The following is a 20411-nucleotide window of genomic DNA, read 5'->3' on the forward strand; positions in this document are numbered from 1 at the left end:
CATGGTAAGGTTGAAGTTCTGCATGGTTTCCCTGGCGACCATTATCCCCTCCCTGGATCCTGGAGTCTGGTACACCGCCCTCAACATAAAGGATGCATACTTTCACATAGTGATTTACCCGCCACATAGGCGTTTCCTTCGCTTTGTGGTCAACCAATAGCACTTCCAATTTACCATCCTTCCCTTTGGCCTATCCACGGCACCAAGGGTCTTTACAAAGTGTATGGCTGTCGTATCTGCCTCACTCTGTTGACTTTGGATCCAAGTGTTTCTGTACCTCGATGACTGGCTCATTCAGGGTGGTTCCAAGGACCAGGTGCAATCTCATGTCCAGTTCACCATGAGCTTGTTCCAACAGCTGGGACTGCTGCTCAATGTCGAAAAGTCCACTTTGGAGCCGACCCAAAGAATAGACTTCATTGGAGCAGTCCTGGATTCAAAACTCGCCCGTGTGTGCCTACCACATGCCCGCTTCCAGTCCATGGCGAGCATTATCCATGGCCTCCAAAGTTTCCTGACCTCGACAGCATGCACGTGCCTCTGTCTCCTGGGACACGTAGCGTCTTGCACCTTTGTGTCCAGACATGCCAGACTGCACCTCCGTCCACTTCAGGCCTGGCTGTCAACCATATACCGCCCAGACCGGGACAATATGGATCCAGCAGTCATAGTACCAACGAAAGTCTTAACGTCCCTGGTCTGGTGGCTGAACCCCAGCTCGGTATGTGAAGGGATGCCATTCCATGCCCCACACCCTCCCTGGGTCCTGACCAGGGACACATCAGCTTTGGGTTGGGGTGCCACTTCAGGACCTTTCGCATACAGGGCCTTTGGTCCACACAAGAGATTTCCCTGCACTCAACGTACGTGGAACTGAGAGCAGTGCACCTGGCGTGGCAGGTGTTCCGCAAGCACCTTCAGGGCCATTGTGTTGCAGTTTTCACAGACACACAACAGCCATGTTTTATATCAACAAACAAGGGGAGTTTGTCAGGAAGCCATTCGCCTGTGGGAATTTTGCATAGCCCACTTGTTTGACCTGGTGGCATTGTTTCTCCCAGGAGTCCAAAACACCTTGGCAGATCGCCTCAGCAGTTCCTTTCTGGCTCACGAGTGGTCATTCGCCCGGACATTATCCATTCCTTTTTCAGAAGTGGAGGTTTCCCCAGATAGACCTTTCACTTCTTGTGAGAATCAGAAGTCAGTGTTCTGCTCTCTCCAGGGGCGCTCCCCAGGTTTCCTATCAGACACTTTCCTGATACTGTGAGAAGACCACCTGTCCTATGCCTTTCCTCCATTCCCGTTAGTCCCACAAGGTCCTTCTCAAGTTGCAGAGAGACAGGGCCGCTTAATCTTGATCGCCCCAGCATGGCCCAGGCAGCATTGATAGATCACTCTCCTCGATCTGTCGGTGACCACACCAAGTCCACTTCCATTGCGGCCGGAGCTGATCACTCAGGAACACGTTCAATCTCTGTCCTCCAGACTTGCAATCCCTCCCATCCCACAGAATGGATGCTGCATGGCTAACTCAGTCTGAGCTACATTGCTCCCACTCAGTGCAGCAGGTACTTTTGGGTAGCAGAAAAGCCCTCTACTACGTCCACGTATTTGGCCAAGTGGAAGCATTTCCTCCTGATGGTGTGCTCTGAGCAAGGCCTGTCCCCTCTGGAGGCGCCAGTGCCTACCATCTTAGACTCTTGTCCTTGAAACAGCAGGGCCTAGCAGTTTCATCCATCAGAGTACACCTAGTAGCGATTTCAGACTTCCACACAGGCGAAAATGGGCATTCGTTTCTTCTCCAATCCCATGGTCAGCAGGTTTCTCCAGGGATTGGAAACATCTGTACCCGCAAATTCAGTATCCAGCCCCTCAACCTGGTCCTATCCAGACTCATAGGTGCCCCGTTCGAGTCGATGGCCTCTTGCTCGCTCCTGTCCCTTTCCTGGAAAACAGCATTCCTCGATGCTATCACCTCAGCGATGTGTCCAGAGCTCAGAGCACCTAAACATCGGACCCACTGTCTACAGTGTTTCATAAGGACAGGTACAGCTGCGATCACACCCTGCCTTCCTTCCTAAGGTGTATGATTGCCTTCCATGTCAACCAAGACATCTTCCTTCTGGTCTTCTATCCGAAGCCGCACGCTCTCAGCGAGGAACAATAGCTGCACTCCCTAGACATTCGCAGGGCCCTCGCCTTTTACATTGAACAAACTAAACCTTTTAGGAGGACAACCCAGCTGTTTGTAGCTGTGGCAGACTGGGATGAAGGGCCTCCCGGTCTCCGCCCAGCGCATCTTGTCCTGGATCACATCTTGCATCTGTGCATGCTATGACTTGGCTGGCGTGCCAACTACGCACCTTACTGCCCACTCCACTTGGCTCAAGCTTCCTCCTCTGCCTTCCTGGCTCATGTACCCATACATGAGAATGTAGGGCAGCAACCTGTTCTTCCAGATTTGTTGCTCATATCTATTCCAAACCCGCCCTCCTTCCCCTCTGTCAGAGTAGCCAGCAAAAAAGGAACTGAGGGGGCGCTGGGGTCAACTGCAGTATATATCCGGCGCCGTAAGGATGTCCCTCCAGGGGACATCTCAGCAACCCACCGAGTGTTGCTAGGGTAAAAATCTTCTGATGATCTTGCACGCGGCACGCGCACACCCTAATTGGAATGGATGTGAGCAACACATCTCGAAGAACAACAGTTACAAAGGTGAGTAACCGCTTATCTTATGGAGCCAGGTCTCCTTAACTGTATGGCATGCTAGTTATACTAATCCAAGATTCTCTTAGGAGAGTTGTCCATAGCAATTTTCCAGCAGCTACAAGAACTGAGGAATCTCTATTGTAGAACTGTTCTAACAAAATTCAATGCTAGTGTTTCCTTTTGGCAATGTTTGTCTGGACCCCAGCAATGCTAGTGCAGGATGCATTTGTCATTTCATTGAACTTCTTCATTGTTACATGTTTCCTCCCTTCCAACTCCTATGGAGAGTCCTAAAGAAAACTGCTCATCATGGGATTCCTTTAATCCTTATTGTGCCTGGCCAAGGCTATCTTAGCATATGGAACTGATGACACTCTCGGAAGGGATAAGAATCCTTCTGCCCATATGCCATTACCTTCATCAGGAGTATTGCCCTCGAGTCCAGGTGCCCTAATTTCCTGTACAGTGAGACTTAGAACTGATTCCACTTCAGCTGTGCCACCTCCTAGGTCAGAGAAAGGAAGTGGTAGTGGACAAGCTTTGCAAAGGTTCTTTCTACATTCTCACTAGGCACTGCAGACCAAATGTGCAGGTGTCTACAGACCCATCCTTTGACTTCAGAGAGCTGAGAGCAGGGCTTAGATGAGTAACTGTCCTTTAAAAAGGAGTAGTTGAAAGGTTAGGCAATCCCCTCCCACTTCTAGTTCAGTTCCAAGTTCTTATTCTCATGCCCTATGATGTGTTTTCATATGGTGCTACTAAACAGAAATCATTGTCTGCACTGTCCTCATGTCAAATCACAGAAAGATAAATTATATTCCCATCTACAGGCTAATACTGTGATGTTTTTCCAAGACCAGGCATCAACAAAATCTTTCCTCCTTAGGAAGGTAGATCAGGCTAACAGGTTTGTCAGATTGAAAGGAGTCAAACCGAAGATTCAAGAAGAGGAAACCCAACAGAGAGAGAAATTCTGGATAGTAATTGGTCATCATGCCAGTGAGTGAGTGAGAAGGAGGAACCTAGAGTCTGAACTGGCTCTGACAAGCCACAGATAATTTGCCCTCATCAAACAGATGCCACTGATGTTGGTTACTTACTATCTCATTTTACAAAGAAAACTCATTTCCAAGTTTAATGTTGTGCCTGAAACATGTCAGATTTTCTTCTCTATAAAATACATTAAGAGATTGAAATACATTATGCATTCACAGAACCAGTACAGCAATGATAGTGCCAACGCAAGCTTGCCCACACTGTCTTACCAAATTACCTCAATGCTGTGCTGGAGGGGACATCTTGGCTTCACTGAAACAGCCAACAAGAAGGCCAGTCAGATTATGCCTACACTTCCAGTGATGTGTGGAGTACATACACTCCACACCTCCTAACCCGGGTTTAAATAGCACTATGGACAGTGAAGCACTGCTTAGATGAGTAAAGACACACCAGAACTTTAGGGTATATACCCTGCACAGCTCTCTACAAGCCCAAGCAGTGCCTCACAAATCGACACTGCTACCTTTAGCAGTGTAGTGTCCTGCTGCCTCCCTGCTGCCAGAGCCTTTTCTCACCACAGTGGCAAACTGTGGCTATGGGGGCAGGCTCTGGCAGGGAGAGGCAGCGGTGAAAGGCGTCAGCAGCTCCCCATCACCAGAACCTTTCACTACTGTCTCCTGCTAGAACCTTTCACTGCTGCATATAGCTACACACCGCAGTGTGGACACAACCTGCTTTGCACTGTGGCATGTAACTACATGAGCCGCACAACACACTGCTAACAGTGCAGACAGGACCTTGTGTTAACTGTAATGGTGACTTGTGTGAGATGGAGACTTATCAAGTAGAATTTGGTATAAAACCTTGTACATAGTCAGTGAACAGCTTTCAGACTATTAATTTCAGACACTATCATACTAAGCCAATTTCAGAGGAGTTATCTAGAGCTGTGTGAGCCATTGCCAGTTCTCTAAACCATCCAGTCTATCTACTTCCCTGTCATATGTTGTTTAAGAACCAACCCATTTTCTTTAAGTAGGACTGTCATCTTTCTTTGACTAAAAACCCACTGAAAAAGTGATGATGATTATACAAGTGTAACATTATTTCTTAAAAGACATCTACCACAACAGATCTCTCACTCTTGGGTCCATACTGCCAGACAGGAACTCCCATTATTCTAAAGTTCTGAGCCATTACTACTCCAACAGGGGAGCTATGCAGACATGCACTCTGTAGAAATATTCCTAGAGATCCTAACCAGAGTTCATTTTTGACTTGTATTGATGAAGAAACTCACTACACTATCTCAGCAGTACTGTACCATCAGCTTAGATGGATGGGTGCTGAGCAATAATTTTTTCAGGCAAATCTCTTATTCTCTAACATAAGTATTCTTCACGGTGCTTCTTCTGACTCAGTGCTGTTCCAGAAAACACAAATCATGATTTCTTCTGTCTCTTCCAGGTTTTTTGTTCTGTGAGAGCAAAGAAGCCTCAGGGCTCCTTGCCTCCCTATTATCAAACTTTTCTCTCTCTCTAGTTCATGTGCACATTCTATTTTTGCCAGTAGTTCATCCTAGAGATTTGAAGTGTCTGAGAGGAAGCAACGTAAAAAAGTCCCAAGTGTAGTTCTCGCCTTCTGATAAATATGACCAAAATGCTGTCTACTTCTGAGCAGATCATGACAAATTTGCCAATTATATCTACATACACGTCACAAGGTCTAAGGGTGAGCATTTGAGTTCTTTGACCCACTACACTATTTCCTCTGCAAACCAATGTTGAGAGCATGACCTCACCTCCTCCCACCTGCAGAGTGAAGAACCCCCTGACTTCCAACATATTTCTTTGACTCCTGAAAGCAAGCAGTTAAGGCATTCAGTGCCTCAGTCTCAGCAGAATTAGCACTAAAAAGTTAGGCACTGTCAGCTGGGCTCAAAGAACATATTGTACAGTCTGTACTCCTCCTGCTACATCATCACTCCAATTGAATCAAAGATGAACACCACTTTCAGCTGACTAAAATCTGGCCTTGATGTGAAGTGGATCTCAAGCATTGGTCACCTCAATGTACTTGAAGATATGATTCTCTCAGTATACTCAACACCTCCTGTACGTTTTAATGAACTTTTTAACATATCATATGAAATAAAATAAGTAAATAGGTTCTCTGATAAATGCAGCTCAATTCAAGGTATCCCTGGACAAGACACAGGTCATATAGAACCAGCCCACTGCATCTGAAGCAACCTGTACTTTAAGGTCTTACAGTTTTCAAAACAAGCAGCGACACTTGAACCCACAACCAGGTAACAGACAACACAGGTGCACCAAGACACAAAACTCTCAGCCTCTACTCTGTCATGGACCATACTACCAGATATAGGGATTCCAGGCTGGGAGGCAGAGAAAAATCTCTGATTCTATGTGATCATATGGAACAAGACTCTGATCATGATGGGCTGTTGGCCACTGCCATCCCTAAAAAGGTCAAAAACCATAAATGGTTTGGTCCATTAGGTGCTAGTAACGATCCATACTTCTGCCTCTCCTGACATTAGAGATAATGAAGGAAAGACATTGTTTTGAAAGGTGTCTCTCTCTCTCTCTCTCTGCTACAGATTAAGATTCACATATTTCCCACTGGCTATTGCAGTATCTTATTGTTTTAAAATAAATTACTTCATGAAGACCTCGGGGAGTTCAATAATGTCCAAAGAGTGGGGAATCTGTTGTAGAGGCAATTTTAGGAGAACTATTCATCCCTCACCCACCTTTTGGTGACTGAAGATTCTGTAACCTTTCTAACTCCATATTTGTGTACCCTTGTATATACAATACTTTCAGTTTCACTTATTACTTGAAAGGAACTCTCTTTTGGGGACACTAGGGACATGGCTGTTCTGAAGGGCAAGCCACCTGCTGGAGTGAGGTTCCATAACATTAGAGCTGTCAGTGTTCTAGCTGGCCTTTCTGCTGGGATTTTGGACCCAACAGTGGTATGTGCTATGATTAAGGCCCTACTTGAATTGCGGGATGATTGTCAAAAAATTGCAGCTGAGTTGTGGACAAACCATGTAAAATTGCAAAAAAATAACAACTGACCTTGTTATTTGCAGTAATGAGGTCCATTATTACTTTCCTGTGATTTTCCTCTGTTGGCCACCTTGGGCTGAGAGCAGGGGCTTCTGCTGTCAGCAGCCCGGGGCTGAGACCAGGGCCTGGGGTTGCCAATGGGAACACGACGCTGAGAGCAGGGGCTCCCACTGTCAGCTGCCCAGGGCTGAGAGTGGAGGGCTGGAACTGACAGCCGGAACATGGGGCTGAGAGCGGGGTCTCTACCACCCCAGCCCCATCAGCCACCCAGGGCTGAGAGCAGGGGCCTGAGGCAGACAGTGCCCATCTTGGGCTGACAGTGCAGACTCCCACTCTCAGCCCTTGGGTGGCTGGGGCACCCACTGTCAAAAGTGTGGTGGAAGCCTAATATTGCAGAATCCTCAATTTCTGCAATATCACAAGTTAACTAGGGCCTTAGTTATGATGATGTACCTAGAGAATACAATTACAACTACTCATTGCCTCATCTAAGGTTACAGCTACACTTGGAGCTGAGGGTGTGATTCCCGGCTCTAGCAGACATACTTGTGCTAGCTCTCATCAAGCCAGCACACTAAAAACAATAGTGCAGCAATGGTAATACGGGCATGGCACGAGCTAGCCGCCCGAAGTACAAACCTGCCTGGACCACATGGGTTTGTGCTCAGGACGGCTAGGCAGTACTGCCCCTCGTCACTGCCTGTGGCTACACGACTATTTAGTGTGCTAGCTCAATGAGGGCTAGCATCAGGGCCAGCTCTACCATTTTTGCTTGCCCAAGCGCATAAAAAACAAAGCCGCCCAGACTGAAGCAAAACAAAAACAAAAACAAAAAACGCGCCTGGACTGTGCCGCCCCAAGAATGGATGGAATGCCGCCCCTTAGCATGTGCCGCCCTAGGCACATGCTTCCTCCACTGGTGCCTGAAGCCAGCCCTGGCTAGCATGAGTATGTCTGCTTGGGCAGGGAATCACATACACCAACCTAAATTATCATCCTTATACTTATAGAATCAATGTACTGTGACTTCTGGTGCTACATGTCTATTTCTGTGTTTTCAGCCTTGGATAGAAATGAAATCAATGCTACTCCAATAGTTAACATGCTGAAAAGACTCATCTGCATTAAGAAACCTCTTTATCTTCTCCAAGAATGCAAAGCCAGGTTGTGCTGAAGTATCTTGGGTTGCAGGTGGGGACTAGGAAAGATTTTTCAAACGGATTTGTTTAGTGTTGAAGGATGTTATGATGGCAGTCTTCACAGTATTGGGTAATGGTGAGCATTAAATGAAAGCAACCAGCAGTCTGTCCTTTATATTTCACTAGTAAATATTTACATGGATGGTATAAAGAGAAAAAGCTAGAAGAGACATTGATGTCACAGTGAATTACAATTCGGGAGGGCCAGTTACTGTCCTTGCACAAATCCCACTGACATGTTCTGCTCATAGCTTGAGAGCAGTGCGTGCTTCAGGCAAATTGTAACAAAACACTACCATGAGCATGAGTTTTATTTGTTTTTTGCCTCCATTGATGGGTTAAATAACCTGAGAATTTTTTATCTATGCAGATCCTTTCCTAACAATTACTGGGACAAGTTTGTAAAACGGAAGGTAGGTTCTTTAGATTATTATGGCTAATGTAAAACAATATACTGTGTATTTAATTCAAATATCTTTATTTTTGTGGTATAAGCATACAAACATTTGAGAATTGCATTTCGTTTCATGGAACTCATAGTCAGTTGTGATGTGGGTGGGGGAAGAGGAAGAAGAGAGAGTGCTTTGGCTTAATTCCTAGACTCATATATTCTAAATAACTTTGTGCTGTCAATCAGCCATGCAGTTCTAATTTACAGCCATTGTCATCATTAGGATACAAAGCCCCCTCATCCCCCTAAAAAAAGAAAAACATGCCAGCTCAAATTACTTTAAATTATACCAAAGCTTTCAGATTAATAACCTTTTATGCTTCTATTTTTCATTTTTTTTAAATGCTTTTTCTCTCTTTGAGTTCTCACTGTTCTTGCAGTGCCAATTCTGGAAAACTCAGGTTTAAAAATTTTTGACCAATGGGGGTAAAGTGAAGAGGATGTGACACCAGTGTCTTGTCCTGACCAGAAGCTCATCTTTTCTCCTTTTAGGTTATTAACAAATATGGTGACTTGTATGGAGCAGAGCGCATAGCTGAACTCTTGGGGTTGGACAAAAATGCTCTTGACTTCAGTCCAGTGGAAGAGACTGAACCAGAGGAGGCATCTCTTGTATCATGGTATGATATTTGGAGATTTAAAAAAAAAAAAAAAAAAAGGCAGCTGACCTTAGCTGATTTCAAACAAATCAGCGTTTGAAGGGACTTGTAATCTGTTGCTACCACTGTTTTATTGAAGATAAGAACAAATTTGATACATTGAATGTGTGTATTTTCAATACTTTGCTCAGTAGTAAAAATTCATATGGTAAAGGCTTCTTTATAGTAATGAAGTAAAATAAACTAGCTTTTTAAAAAACCAACATATACCACTTAAAATAATGGCCCAGTACAGCCTTCCCACGCCACATGTGGCTATTAAGAGTCCATGGGTCCCTGTCTCAGTCAAAAGGAAGGGAGCACTAATCACAGAGCACACCTGGTCAGAGATATTCCAGTAATGCAGGTTTCATCAGGAAATGCAAGTTCCTCAAATATGAAATATTTCATGTTTCACTTCCAACAAACCACAGGCAACTTGCTATCAAAAACCTGCCTGGTTTCCTGCCAACTGGCCTGGTGGAATGTTGGGGACTCCTGCTTCCAGGGTTCACTGCTCCAGGGCAGCTCTGCCATGAAAACTGATCTGGGGATGGGCACTTCAGGGTGGCCAGGTTCCCTACTACAGAGTCGAGAGCCTGATAGCTCTGGGAATCCTGACTCTATCTGGGCTTGGCTCCTGGCTTCCATGCTTGCTGCCACAGAGCTGGATACCTGGAAACCTGGGGGCTCTCAGGGTGTCTAAGCTCCCTGTTGTAGAACTGGAAGACCTGGCTCTCAAGCTCTGAGGCTCCCAACTCACCTATGGCTTCTGATCAGTCTGCTGGGGCTCACAGGGAGCCTAGAAGCCCTGGGAGAGACAGGAACCAGAAGCCCCAAAGTTTGGTCTCCCAGGATCAATTCTGTTTTGAAATTTCCAAAATGACATGTTTTGATTATTTAGAACTAAATTTATTCAGATTTCCCTTCTGCAGAAAACTTTCAAAATTCTGCTTTCCATTTTGAAATGAAACAAACGGTTTTCCAGAATTTTGGAATTTCCAGCTGAACAGAAAGTCCACCAGCTCTGTGTCAGAGTGCTTCCCATGATGCCTCAGCAAGGCCAAGTGGGGAAGTGCTGGGCAAAAGGATAGGCGTGCCAGTGGTCCTTTCCTCTGCATCCTGACAACCAAAAAAGGGGGGGGGGGGCATAGAAAGAAGGAAGTGCAGAGAACTGCAAAACAATTGTCATGCCATCCTTCCCTGGCATTGTGAAATTGCTATGAAAGTGTCATATGTTGGGATGTAGAATTGAAGTAGTCTATGCCTTTTCTACAACACCGAAGTGCCTAAAATTCTTCAGAGTTGAGTACCTCTGTGTTATAATAATATAGATGATGATCTAATAGCAAAGTAAAAAGAACGGTGGAAGAATCCTGGGTTCTCGTTGCAGCTCCTGCACTGACTAGATTACACTTCAAAATGACCTTGATAAATTAGAGAATTGGTCTGAAATAAAGACAAGTGCAAAGTACTTCACTTAGGAAGGAAAAATCAAATGTACAGCTACAAAATGGAGAATAACTGGCTAGATCAGGGGAGGGCAAACTATGTCCCATGGGCTGGATCTGGCCCATCAGGGCTTTCAATTCATCCCATGGGATTGCCAGCCCCATGGCGCAGTGGGGCTAAGCCTGGCACCACATCCCTGTGACCCGTTGGGAAAGGGGGGCAGAAGGCTCCATGCGCTGCCCTCACCTGCAAACACTGCCCCCTGCAGCTCCCATTGGTTGGGAATGAGGAACCACGGCCAATGGGAGCTTTGGGGTTGGTACCCACAGGCGAGGGCAGCTGTGTGGTGGACCCACCTGCCCCACCCCACCCCTAGGAGCCACTGCCAGACAAGTAGACATGCTGGCCAGTTCTGGGAGCATCATGGGCCCAGGACAGGCAGGAAGCCTGCCTTAGCCCCGCTGCGTGCCACTGACACCCCGGAGCCGCTCAAAGGAAGCGGTGCCATGCCGGAGCCTGTCCCCCGAACCGCTCCTGCACCCCATCCCGAGTCCCCTCCTGCACCCCAACCCCCTGCCCTGAGCCTCCTCCTGCACCCCAATCCCTTGCCCTGCACCCCACACTCCCTCCCACACACCAAACCCCTGCTCCAACCCTACATTCATGGCCCTGCATATAATTTCCTCACCCAGATGTGGCCCTCGGGCCAAAACGTTTGCCCACCCCTGGGCTAGATAGTGGTAAAGCTGAAAAGGATCTGGAGGTTACAGTGGATCATAAATTGAACATAGCTCAACAGTGTGATGCAGTTGTGAAAAAGATTAATATTCTGAAATGTATTGACTACCATATTTATTATTGTTGCTGCAGACAATTCCAAACCCTCAACATTTAAGCATATTGACATGCACTTTAATCTCAATGGGTATGTCTTCACTCCACATTTTACTGGGGCTTACTCTAATCTAGGTTTTATCATAGAATATTAGGGTTGGAAGGGACCTCAGGAGATCATCTAGTCCAACCCCCTGCTCAAAGCAGGACCAATCCCCAGACAGATTTTTACCCTAGTTCCCTAAATGGCCCCCTCAAGGATTGAACTCACAACCCTGGGTTTAGCAGGCTAATGCTTAAACCACTGAGGTATCCCTCCCTGCATAACTCCCACTACCATTTATACAGGAAAAACTTCTGACCTGGGTTTGGAGGCGCTTTAAGCTTGCACTAGCTGACCTGGCTCAGGGGGGTGTGGGTTTGAACTTGGGCTCCACTTTAACTCAGGCAGGAGTCCACCCAATTTGCAGTGAGAATGCAAGCTAAATCACTCAAGTGTTGATAGTCCTTCAGTGCCCTTCCCAAAATTCCCCCCAAAGAACAGGCAAGTTATCTCACAAATGCCACAGTTGACTGCGAAAGAATCTGAGAATGTCTCAGCACAAAGAACCATGGGATATGCCCCAAGACACAGCTGGGTGAGTGCAGAAAGAGCAAGGACACAATAATGTGGGTATGTCTTTGAAGTGGGGATGTGGGACACTTGCACCTGGGGTAGGCTTACCCAGGTGCCCAGACCTGAGTGCCACTAGCCAGTTTAACTCTGCAGCGTAGATATAGCCTATATGTTCAAAGTAGAACTGTATTACTTTTAGTGAAACTCTGGAACTCTTGAGACTATTAGAACTCCGTTGCTAACGCCCAACACAGTTTTGAAAATGTAGAGAATGCTCTCTAAAACAGAGAGACCTGCACATCAGTCTTAAAATAATTGTCCAGCATATACCAGTGCTTACAAAAAATAAATACAAATAAAGTGCCAGAAAGATCCTAGTTACATTTTCTGAAGAAAAATGTTTAAGTAGCCATTATGTGAAGATGTGTTTGTGTTGTTAAACATAAGGAAAGGAGTGTAACTGTAGTTAACTACTTGACATTTATGAGTTTCAAAATATTTATACTCCATAGGTTAAGCTCTATTGATACGAAGTACCACATTTGGAAGCTTGGAGTTGTTTTCACTGACAATGTAAGTATGTTATCCTAGAGATGACTTTCATTTATTCTAAGTGTAAATATGTATTTTGCACTCAAAGCTATAGTTGGGCACTTTTTTAATAAAGAGAAATTAAAAAGTAATTTGGTAAGATACGAGGCAGTCATCTTGGGTATGGTGAAATAAGCATATGTGGGTAACCAAAGGAACTGCAACAAGTAACATATACATTGATAAATTAATAGCTGCCTACTTATGGAATCAGTATAAAATGTTTGTTCTTTTTCTATCTTTAACCTTAGCCCAGCAACTTTAAGTTAAATTATCTGTGGGAATATTTGCTTTTGACATCATAGGGCAATATTCAGGAGACATTATAATTATAATACAAGATTTTGGAAATTAATAATGATTGGGTGGGGTTAAAAGGAATAATATTGAGAGGCTTTTTACTGTATAACTTTTTACAAATTAATTTTGACTTTGGGGGGTTGTGTAAGTTGCCAGACTGATGGTCTTAAGACCAAAGCCTTTTATTTTCAGAGTAGGTACAGCACAGTCAGTGTCTGCAAAAACTTGTTCTATCTTAATCTTGACCTGCAGAGACCACCTGTAGGATCATTTAAGATCCTTTCTTAACTCCCACAACCATCTCGAAAGGTCCCTAGTCCTTAAAATTCTCTCTTGCAAATGAGGGCTGTATATATCTCCTTCAGATCTGATCAGTACTGCTCAATGGGTACAGACCCTCAGCACAGCCATGGCTGGTCCAAGTCAGCTGACTTGGGGCTGTGCGGCTAAAAATTGCTAGAGCCCAAGTTCTGAGACCCTCCACTCACACGAGGTCCCAGAGCTTGGGCTCCAGCCTGAGCCTGAACATCTACATAGTGATTTTTCAGCTCTGCAACCCCAGCCCAGTGAGCTTGAGTCAGCTGACCTGGGCCCGCCATGGGTTTTTAATCCTGGTGTAGACTTTCCCTGAGTCAGCTAGATGAAGTGGCTTATGAGGCACTCCCTCTTCCCAAGGCCAGTATGCTGTGTTTGTAGTTGTCTCACTCCCTGCAGAAGCATCAGATCTTCAGACATTCAGACTGCATAGCGAGCTCTCCAGCTTAGTATAATATTCTCAACCAAAACAAGATAGTGTTAAGAGCCGGGGGAATTCTGATTTTAGTAATTAAGCTGTTCTGGAGAGAGAAACTAAGACACAATTCTTCTGCATAAAAATATGGAGATGCTAAATCCATATTAATTTATGATTGGAAAGCTCAAACCATTAACTCAGTGCCTACAGTTCGGAGTTTCATTTTGTGTGTGTGATGTACACTATCCAGTAAAACATACTAGTAACTGTTAATATTCTCTAACATTTCACATTTTCTGTAGTCCTTCTTGTACTTAGCTTGGTACACAACTATGTCTATCCTTGGCCATTACAACAACTTCTTCTTTGCTGCTCACTTGCTGGATATTGCTATGGGTTTCAAGACACTACGAACCATTCTGTCTTCTGTAACTCACAATGGCAAACAGGTGAGTGCTGTATATGTACTCTAAAAATGAACATCATTCATAACTATACTGAACAAAAACAATAGTCTTATAATATATCTTGGAAACCAGTGCTTTGAACAAAAAGTGGAGCCAATGAGACTCTTTTCTATTAGATATTATAATATTACATATCTTTAATGGCTTTTTTCATAATATAAGTGTCACAGCCCTCTAGTTTCGAGAGATATGATTCAGCTGCTCCTTAAAATCTCATTCTCAAAAACATGGTGTACATGTTTGTCAGGCTGGCCCCCTATTTCTTTGTTTGATGCAAATCTTTTAACATTTTAAGGTTGCACAGCAGAATAAGAATAAGAACGTCCATTCTGGGTCATACCAAAGGTCCATCGAGATCAGTATCTTGTCCTCTGACAGTGGCCAATGGCAGATTCCCCAAGGAGAACAAACAGACAGGTTATCATCAAATGATCCATTGCCCTGTCACCCAATCACAGCTTCTAGCAAACAGAGGCTAGGGACGCCATTCCTGCACATCCTGGCAAATAGACATTGATGGACCTATCTTCCATGAATCTATCTAGCTCCCTTTTGAACCCCATTAATAAGATTGGCTTTCACAACACCCTCTGGCAAGGAGTTCCAGAGGTTGACAGTGCATTGTGTAAAAAAATACTTTCTTATGTTTGTTTTAAACCTGCTATCAATTTCATTTGGTCCCTTGTTCTTGGAGTATGAGGAGGAGTAAATAACACTTCCTTATTTGCTTTCTCTCTGCCACTCATGATTTTATAGACCTCTATCATATCCCCCTGAGCTGTCCCTTTTCCAATTTGAAAAGTCTCAGTCTTATTAATCTCTTCTCATACGGAAGCCATTCTATACTCCTAATAATTTTTGCTGCCCTTTTCTGAACCTTTTCCAATTCCAATATACCCCTACCCTGAAATAATGCAGTCTTATATAACACAAATTTGGATATAATGTGGTAAAGCGGCACTCCGGGGGAGGAGGCTGCTTTACCACATTATATCCAAATTCATGTTACCGCAAGCAGTTTCTCTGCCCCGCGTTACTTGCTGCGGGCCTCCTCCCCAGGGTCCCTGGCCCCAGCTCACCTCCATTCTGCTGCCTCCCATGAGCATGCGGCAGCTCCACTTCTCCCCCCTCCCTCCCAGGCGGAGACAGAACAGAGGTGAGCTGGGGCAGGGGGGCTGCAGCAAGCAAGGGAGGGGGTGCAGAGGAACTGCTCCCCACCCCAGCTCATCTCTGCTCCGCCGCCGCCACCTCCCATGAGCACGCTGCTCAGCTCCGCTTCTCCCCCTTCTCTCCCAGGCTTGCCGCACCAAACACCTGATTGGTGCAGCAAGCCTGGGAGGGAGAGAGGAGAAGCAGAGCTGTGGCGCGCAAGTGGGAGGAGGCAGAACAGAGGTGAGCTGGGGCGGGAGGGCCCGAGGAGGGCGGCAGTAAGTAATGGGGGGGTGCAGAGGAACCGCCCCCCGCTCCAGCTTATCTCCGCCTCCTCCCCTGAGCACACCGCCACCGCTCTGCTTCTCCCCCCCATTCCAGGCTTGCTGGGCCAAACAGCTGATTGGTGCGGCAAGCCTGGAAGGGAGGGAGAAGCAGAGCAGCGGTGGTGCACTCAGGGAGGAGGCAGAGCACAGGTGAGCTGGGGCGGGGAGCGGTTCCTCTCCCTACCCCAATGTAACACGATCTCACCTATACCACGGTGAGAGTTTTCAGCTCCCGAGGACCGCATTAGATCGGGGTAGAGGTTTATATCTTTTTTGAGATGGGGTGACCACATCTGCACCCAGTATTCAAGATGTGGGCTTACCATGGATTTATATAGAGGCAATATGTTATTTTCTTACTATCTATCCCTTTCTTGATGATTCCCAACATTCTGTTCACTTTTTTGACTGCCGCTGCACATTGAGTGGATGATTTCAGAGAACTATCCACAATGACTCCAAGAGCTCTTTCTTGAGTGGTAACAGCTAATTTCTTGAGTGGTAAATTGTATATTTATAGTTAGGATTATGTTTTCCAATGTGCATTACTTTGCATTTATCAACATTAAATTTAATCTGCCATTTGTTGACCAGTCACCCAGTTTTGTGAGATCCCTTTGTAGCTCTTCGCAGTCTGCCTGGGACTTAACTATCTTGAGTAGCTTTGTATCATCTGCAAATTTTGCCACTTCACTGTTTACCCCTTTTTCCAGATCATTTATTAATATGTTAAATAGGACTGGGCCCAGTGCAGATCCCTGGAGGACACCACTATTTACCTCTCTCCATTCTGAAAAATAACCATTTATTCCCACCCTTTGTTTCCTATCTTTTAACCAGTTACCAATCCAAGAGAGAACCTTCCCTCTTATACCAGGACTGCTTATTTTGCTTAAGAGCCTTTGGGGAGGGACCTTGTCAAAGGCTTTCTGAAAATTTAAATACACTATATCCGCTGGATCTCCTTTGTCTGCATGCTTGTTGACCCTCTCAAAGAATTCTAGTAGATTGGTGAAGCATGATATTCCTTTACAAAAAACAAAATTTCCCAACAAATTATGTTCATCTATGTGTCTGACAATTTTGTTCTTTACGATAGTTTCAAACAATTTGTCCAGTACTGAAGTGAGACTTACTGGCCTGTAGTTGCCAGAGTCACCTGTGGAGCCCTTTTTAAAATTGGTGTCACATTAGCTATCCTCCAGTCATTTGGTACAGAAACTGATTTAAATGATAGGTTACAGACTACAGTTAGTAGTCCTGCAATTTCACATTTGAGTTCCTTCAGAACTCTTGGGTGAATATCATCAGGTCCTGGAGACTTATTAATGTTGATATGGTTTTAGTTACCTTTTATTTACCAGTACTATCTTAAAAAATTATCTTATTTTGTTGAGAATTGGTCCTTTTATGTGGACTTTAATGATCTATGCTATTTAGAAATACCAAAAGTTTTAAAAAGGCAGTTGTAAGTTTTGAAAAAGTAACTCCTGCACACAGTAGTTTCTATTAAGAATTCCTTACGTTGATGGTATGGCTATTGGAATGTGCTTTCATTTAGATGGTAAATATTTGGGGGGAGGAATATGCCTTACTGTGTCTTCTGCAAAATATCTGCACACTTTTAGTACTATAAAATTATAATGTGGAATTTATTAGAATCCTATACCCACGGGACAGTAAATGCTAAAAATCTCCTGCATACAATACATCGCCCTCTGGACATTGCAAAAGAGGGAAGAAAGGAACAGCCATTCCTAAATGCATTTAGAAAGGCGACCAATCTGCAATTTGGAATCTATACACGAATGTGGCCTGCTGGATTCAGATGCATACAAATCTGATTCCAAAATCAATTTGGATACCTTATAATAACACAGGTCCTTCTTTGACACCTGGCCTGCTTCCTAGCCACCATCTTGACATAAGCACAGGTAATTTATCAACTCACCATCTCCCTCCTTCCTGTCTTTTCCCAGACTAAGAGAGTTCTTCACATATTCCCACCCATTAAGGTGCCTCCCACTGCAACCCCTGGAAAATTCCTCCCTGTACGTACCCTTCCACTATCTGGCTTCAACCCTAGCTCCAGACATGCACACCCCAGTGCCTTCTGCCATCCCTTCTCAAACACAGAAAAACGTATCCCAGGCAGTTCCCACCCCTGCATGTCTGGGATTTACTTTCAATATCTAGTAGATACTAACACACATGACAAGGGATACTCCTCCAGTGGGGAGGGCAGTGTTGCCTCTGTCAAACAGAAAGTGATTCTCTAAGTAGGGAAGGAAGGCTTCGAAAGAGGTAACTTTCAAACTGAATGTTTACCTTCTGTCTAATATACCTAACAACAACCCTTTACCTATCAGCTCTCTTTTTTAGGGGAATAACAGTGCCCTGAGATTCCCAACTTCCTTTTAATCTTTCCATCTCCCATGAAGTCCATGCATTAGCCTGATCAGTTCTTTCAGCAGAGGACATCTAGATGCAGCCCCTTCCTTTATCAGACAAAGGAAATTGCTAGAGCATGACACCTGGTACTCTCCACAAGAAGCTTATCATTGCTGCTTCCGGCTAAAAAACGAGACCTTAACTCTGACCCCTCCCCTCCCCCACTCCACCATAGCTCTGACAGTCTGGCTACACCTAGTGTGTTATCTATTAATATTTTAATTCAGTGATTGATATATTTTCCCAGATTTCTACTGAGATGATATTTCTCAGTTTAGAAACTCAGTCTGTGTGTGCTGATGAAACAGCTTCAATTCAAGGCTGCAACTTTCAATAAGCCTACCATGACTACCCTCCCTGACAAGCAAGTATTAGCCCTGCTGATATCATCACTGGTGCTTTCAGCACAGACATGAACAGATTTTTAAATAGAGACATACGTTTTAGAAATATGCCCAATGATCTGCATAAATTGCTTAAAAAGCAACTAAAATGCTTGATATTTTTACTCATTTTAAATAGTAATATCAATTCTACAGTGCTTTTTAAATATATATAACAATCTTCCGTAACACTATTATAAAACCACAACGCCAAAGCCAACAAGTAGGGCCCTACCAAATTCATGGTCCATTTTGGTCAATTTCACCTCACAGGATTTAAAAACTTGTAAATTTCACTATTTCAGCTATTTAAATCTGAAATTTCATGGTGTTGTAATTGTAGGGGTCCTGTCCCAAAAAGGAGTTGTGGAGGTTTGCAAGGTTATGGGGTGGGGATTGCAGTACTCCCACCCTTACTTCTGTGCTGCTGCTGGCAGTGGTGGTGTCTTCAGAGCTGGGCAGCTGAAAAGTGGCAGCTGCTGGCCGGGAGCCCAGCTCCGAAGGCAGAGGCGGCGCAGAAGTAGGGATGGCATGATAAAGTATTGTCACCCTTAGTTCTGTGCTGCTGCTGGCAGGGCACCACCTTCAGAGCTGGGCGCCAGGCCAACAGCCCCCGCTTTCTGGCCACCCAGCTCTGAAGGCAGCGCAGAAGTAAGGGTAGAAATACCATGACTCCCCTAAAATACCCTTGCAACCCTCTGCAACTCCCGTTCGGGTCAGGACCCCCAATTTGAGAAATGCTGGTCTCCCCTGTGAAATCTATATAGTATAGGGTAAAAGAACACAAAAGACCAGATTTGACAGGGAGAGAGCAGTTTTCACACACTGACTTTTTTTCATGGCCATGAATTTGGTAAGCCCTACCAATGACTAATATATGAGTGGTTCTTTATGTGCTGAATTTTTTCTTGCTCAAAAAGGATTTTATTTGCTTAAGAGTAAGTAAACCTGAAATGCTGCTGTTTTCGACAGTTCAGTAACAAAAGAGAGAAACTCACCTACTGTATCTCTTTGTCTTATTGGAATTTTAGAGCAGATGGCATCAATAACACAGCTTATTAGACAGAATATTGGCAACAATATCCGTACTAAAATAGCAAGCAGTTCAAATAAGCCCATATCAGTTAATTCAATAAAGTACATTTTACATCATTTGATATGTTCACTGCATGTCCAGTTTCACAAATCAGCTGGCATTTCACCACTATCCCAAATACTGTACCCGTTACTGATATGAAGTTGCTGTTAAGCATGTATTTCAGAAAAATAACCATATAATAATGTGTTTCCTAAAACCACCCTGCTGCTCTTTTATCCACCAAATAAGACATCAAAGTATAAATTTAAGATGTATTTCACCCCATTATAGAATCTGGCACCTCAGAAACTCTGTGTTGATCCAGGCAACAGAGAAAGAGTCCATGGATAACAAAACCATCATCTTTCATTCTTTTTGAAAAAGAAAAGGCACAGCATTGTTGAGTTTCAATACTTTTGGGGACACAAAAGATCAGTAGTGCCCGAAAGAGACTGGAATCAATCATGCCCTTCCATTTTGACTGAAACTCACTTTCTTTCTTCCATTTCATTTATTTTGTTGGTGTGTAGCTTGTACTGACTGTAGGATTGTTGGCTGTAGTAGTCTACCTTTACACTGTTGTGGCATTCAACTTCTTCCGCAAGTTTTACAACAAAAGCGAAGATGAAGATGAGCCAGACATGAAATGTGATGACATGATGACAGTAAGTAAAATATCACTAGCACTTTTAAAACAGAAATGCCACCCTAGTTTTTAAACCTGATACTCAACATATCCCAAAAGCACTAGATGAAATGTGGGGGGAGAAGGATTTTTCTATCTTTAAGAACTTGGCACTTTGGGTCTGCTCAAGCTGCTTTGAGCCACTCTTAACAGTGCAAAGAATCTGGAAATTCACTCAGCATCCTCCGATGGTGTGCGGTCAAAATAGTACATATATGCATAGTATGGAGGGCATGAATGGGGCATTATCAC

At 44.4% G+C, this 20411-nt stretch overlaps 1 protein-coding gene across 1 annotated transcript in view; it reads left to right on the forward strand.

Annotated features, from left to right (window-relative positions):
• RYR3 (ryanodine receptor 3) overlaps positions 1-20411 on the forward strand; it is a 607531-nt gene that overhangs the window by 569278 nt on the left and 17842 nt on the right. The window contains 5 exon segments of the mRNA XM_030559417.1: positions 8376-8418; positions 8949-9076; positions 12509-12569; positions 13923-14069; positions 20005-20139. Coding sequence (XP_030415277.1) covers positions 8376-8418; positions 8949-9076; positions 12509-12569; positions 13923-14069; positions 20005-20139 — 514 coding nt within the window.

The sequence above is a fragment of the Gopherus evgoodei genome, chromosome 4 (assembly GCF_007399415.2).
Source record: "Gopherus evgoodei ecotype Sinaloan lineage chromosome 4, rGopEvg1_v1.p, whole genome shotgun sequence".
NCBI lineage: Eukaryota > Metazoa > Chordata > Testudines > Testudinidae > Gopherus > Gopherus evgoodei.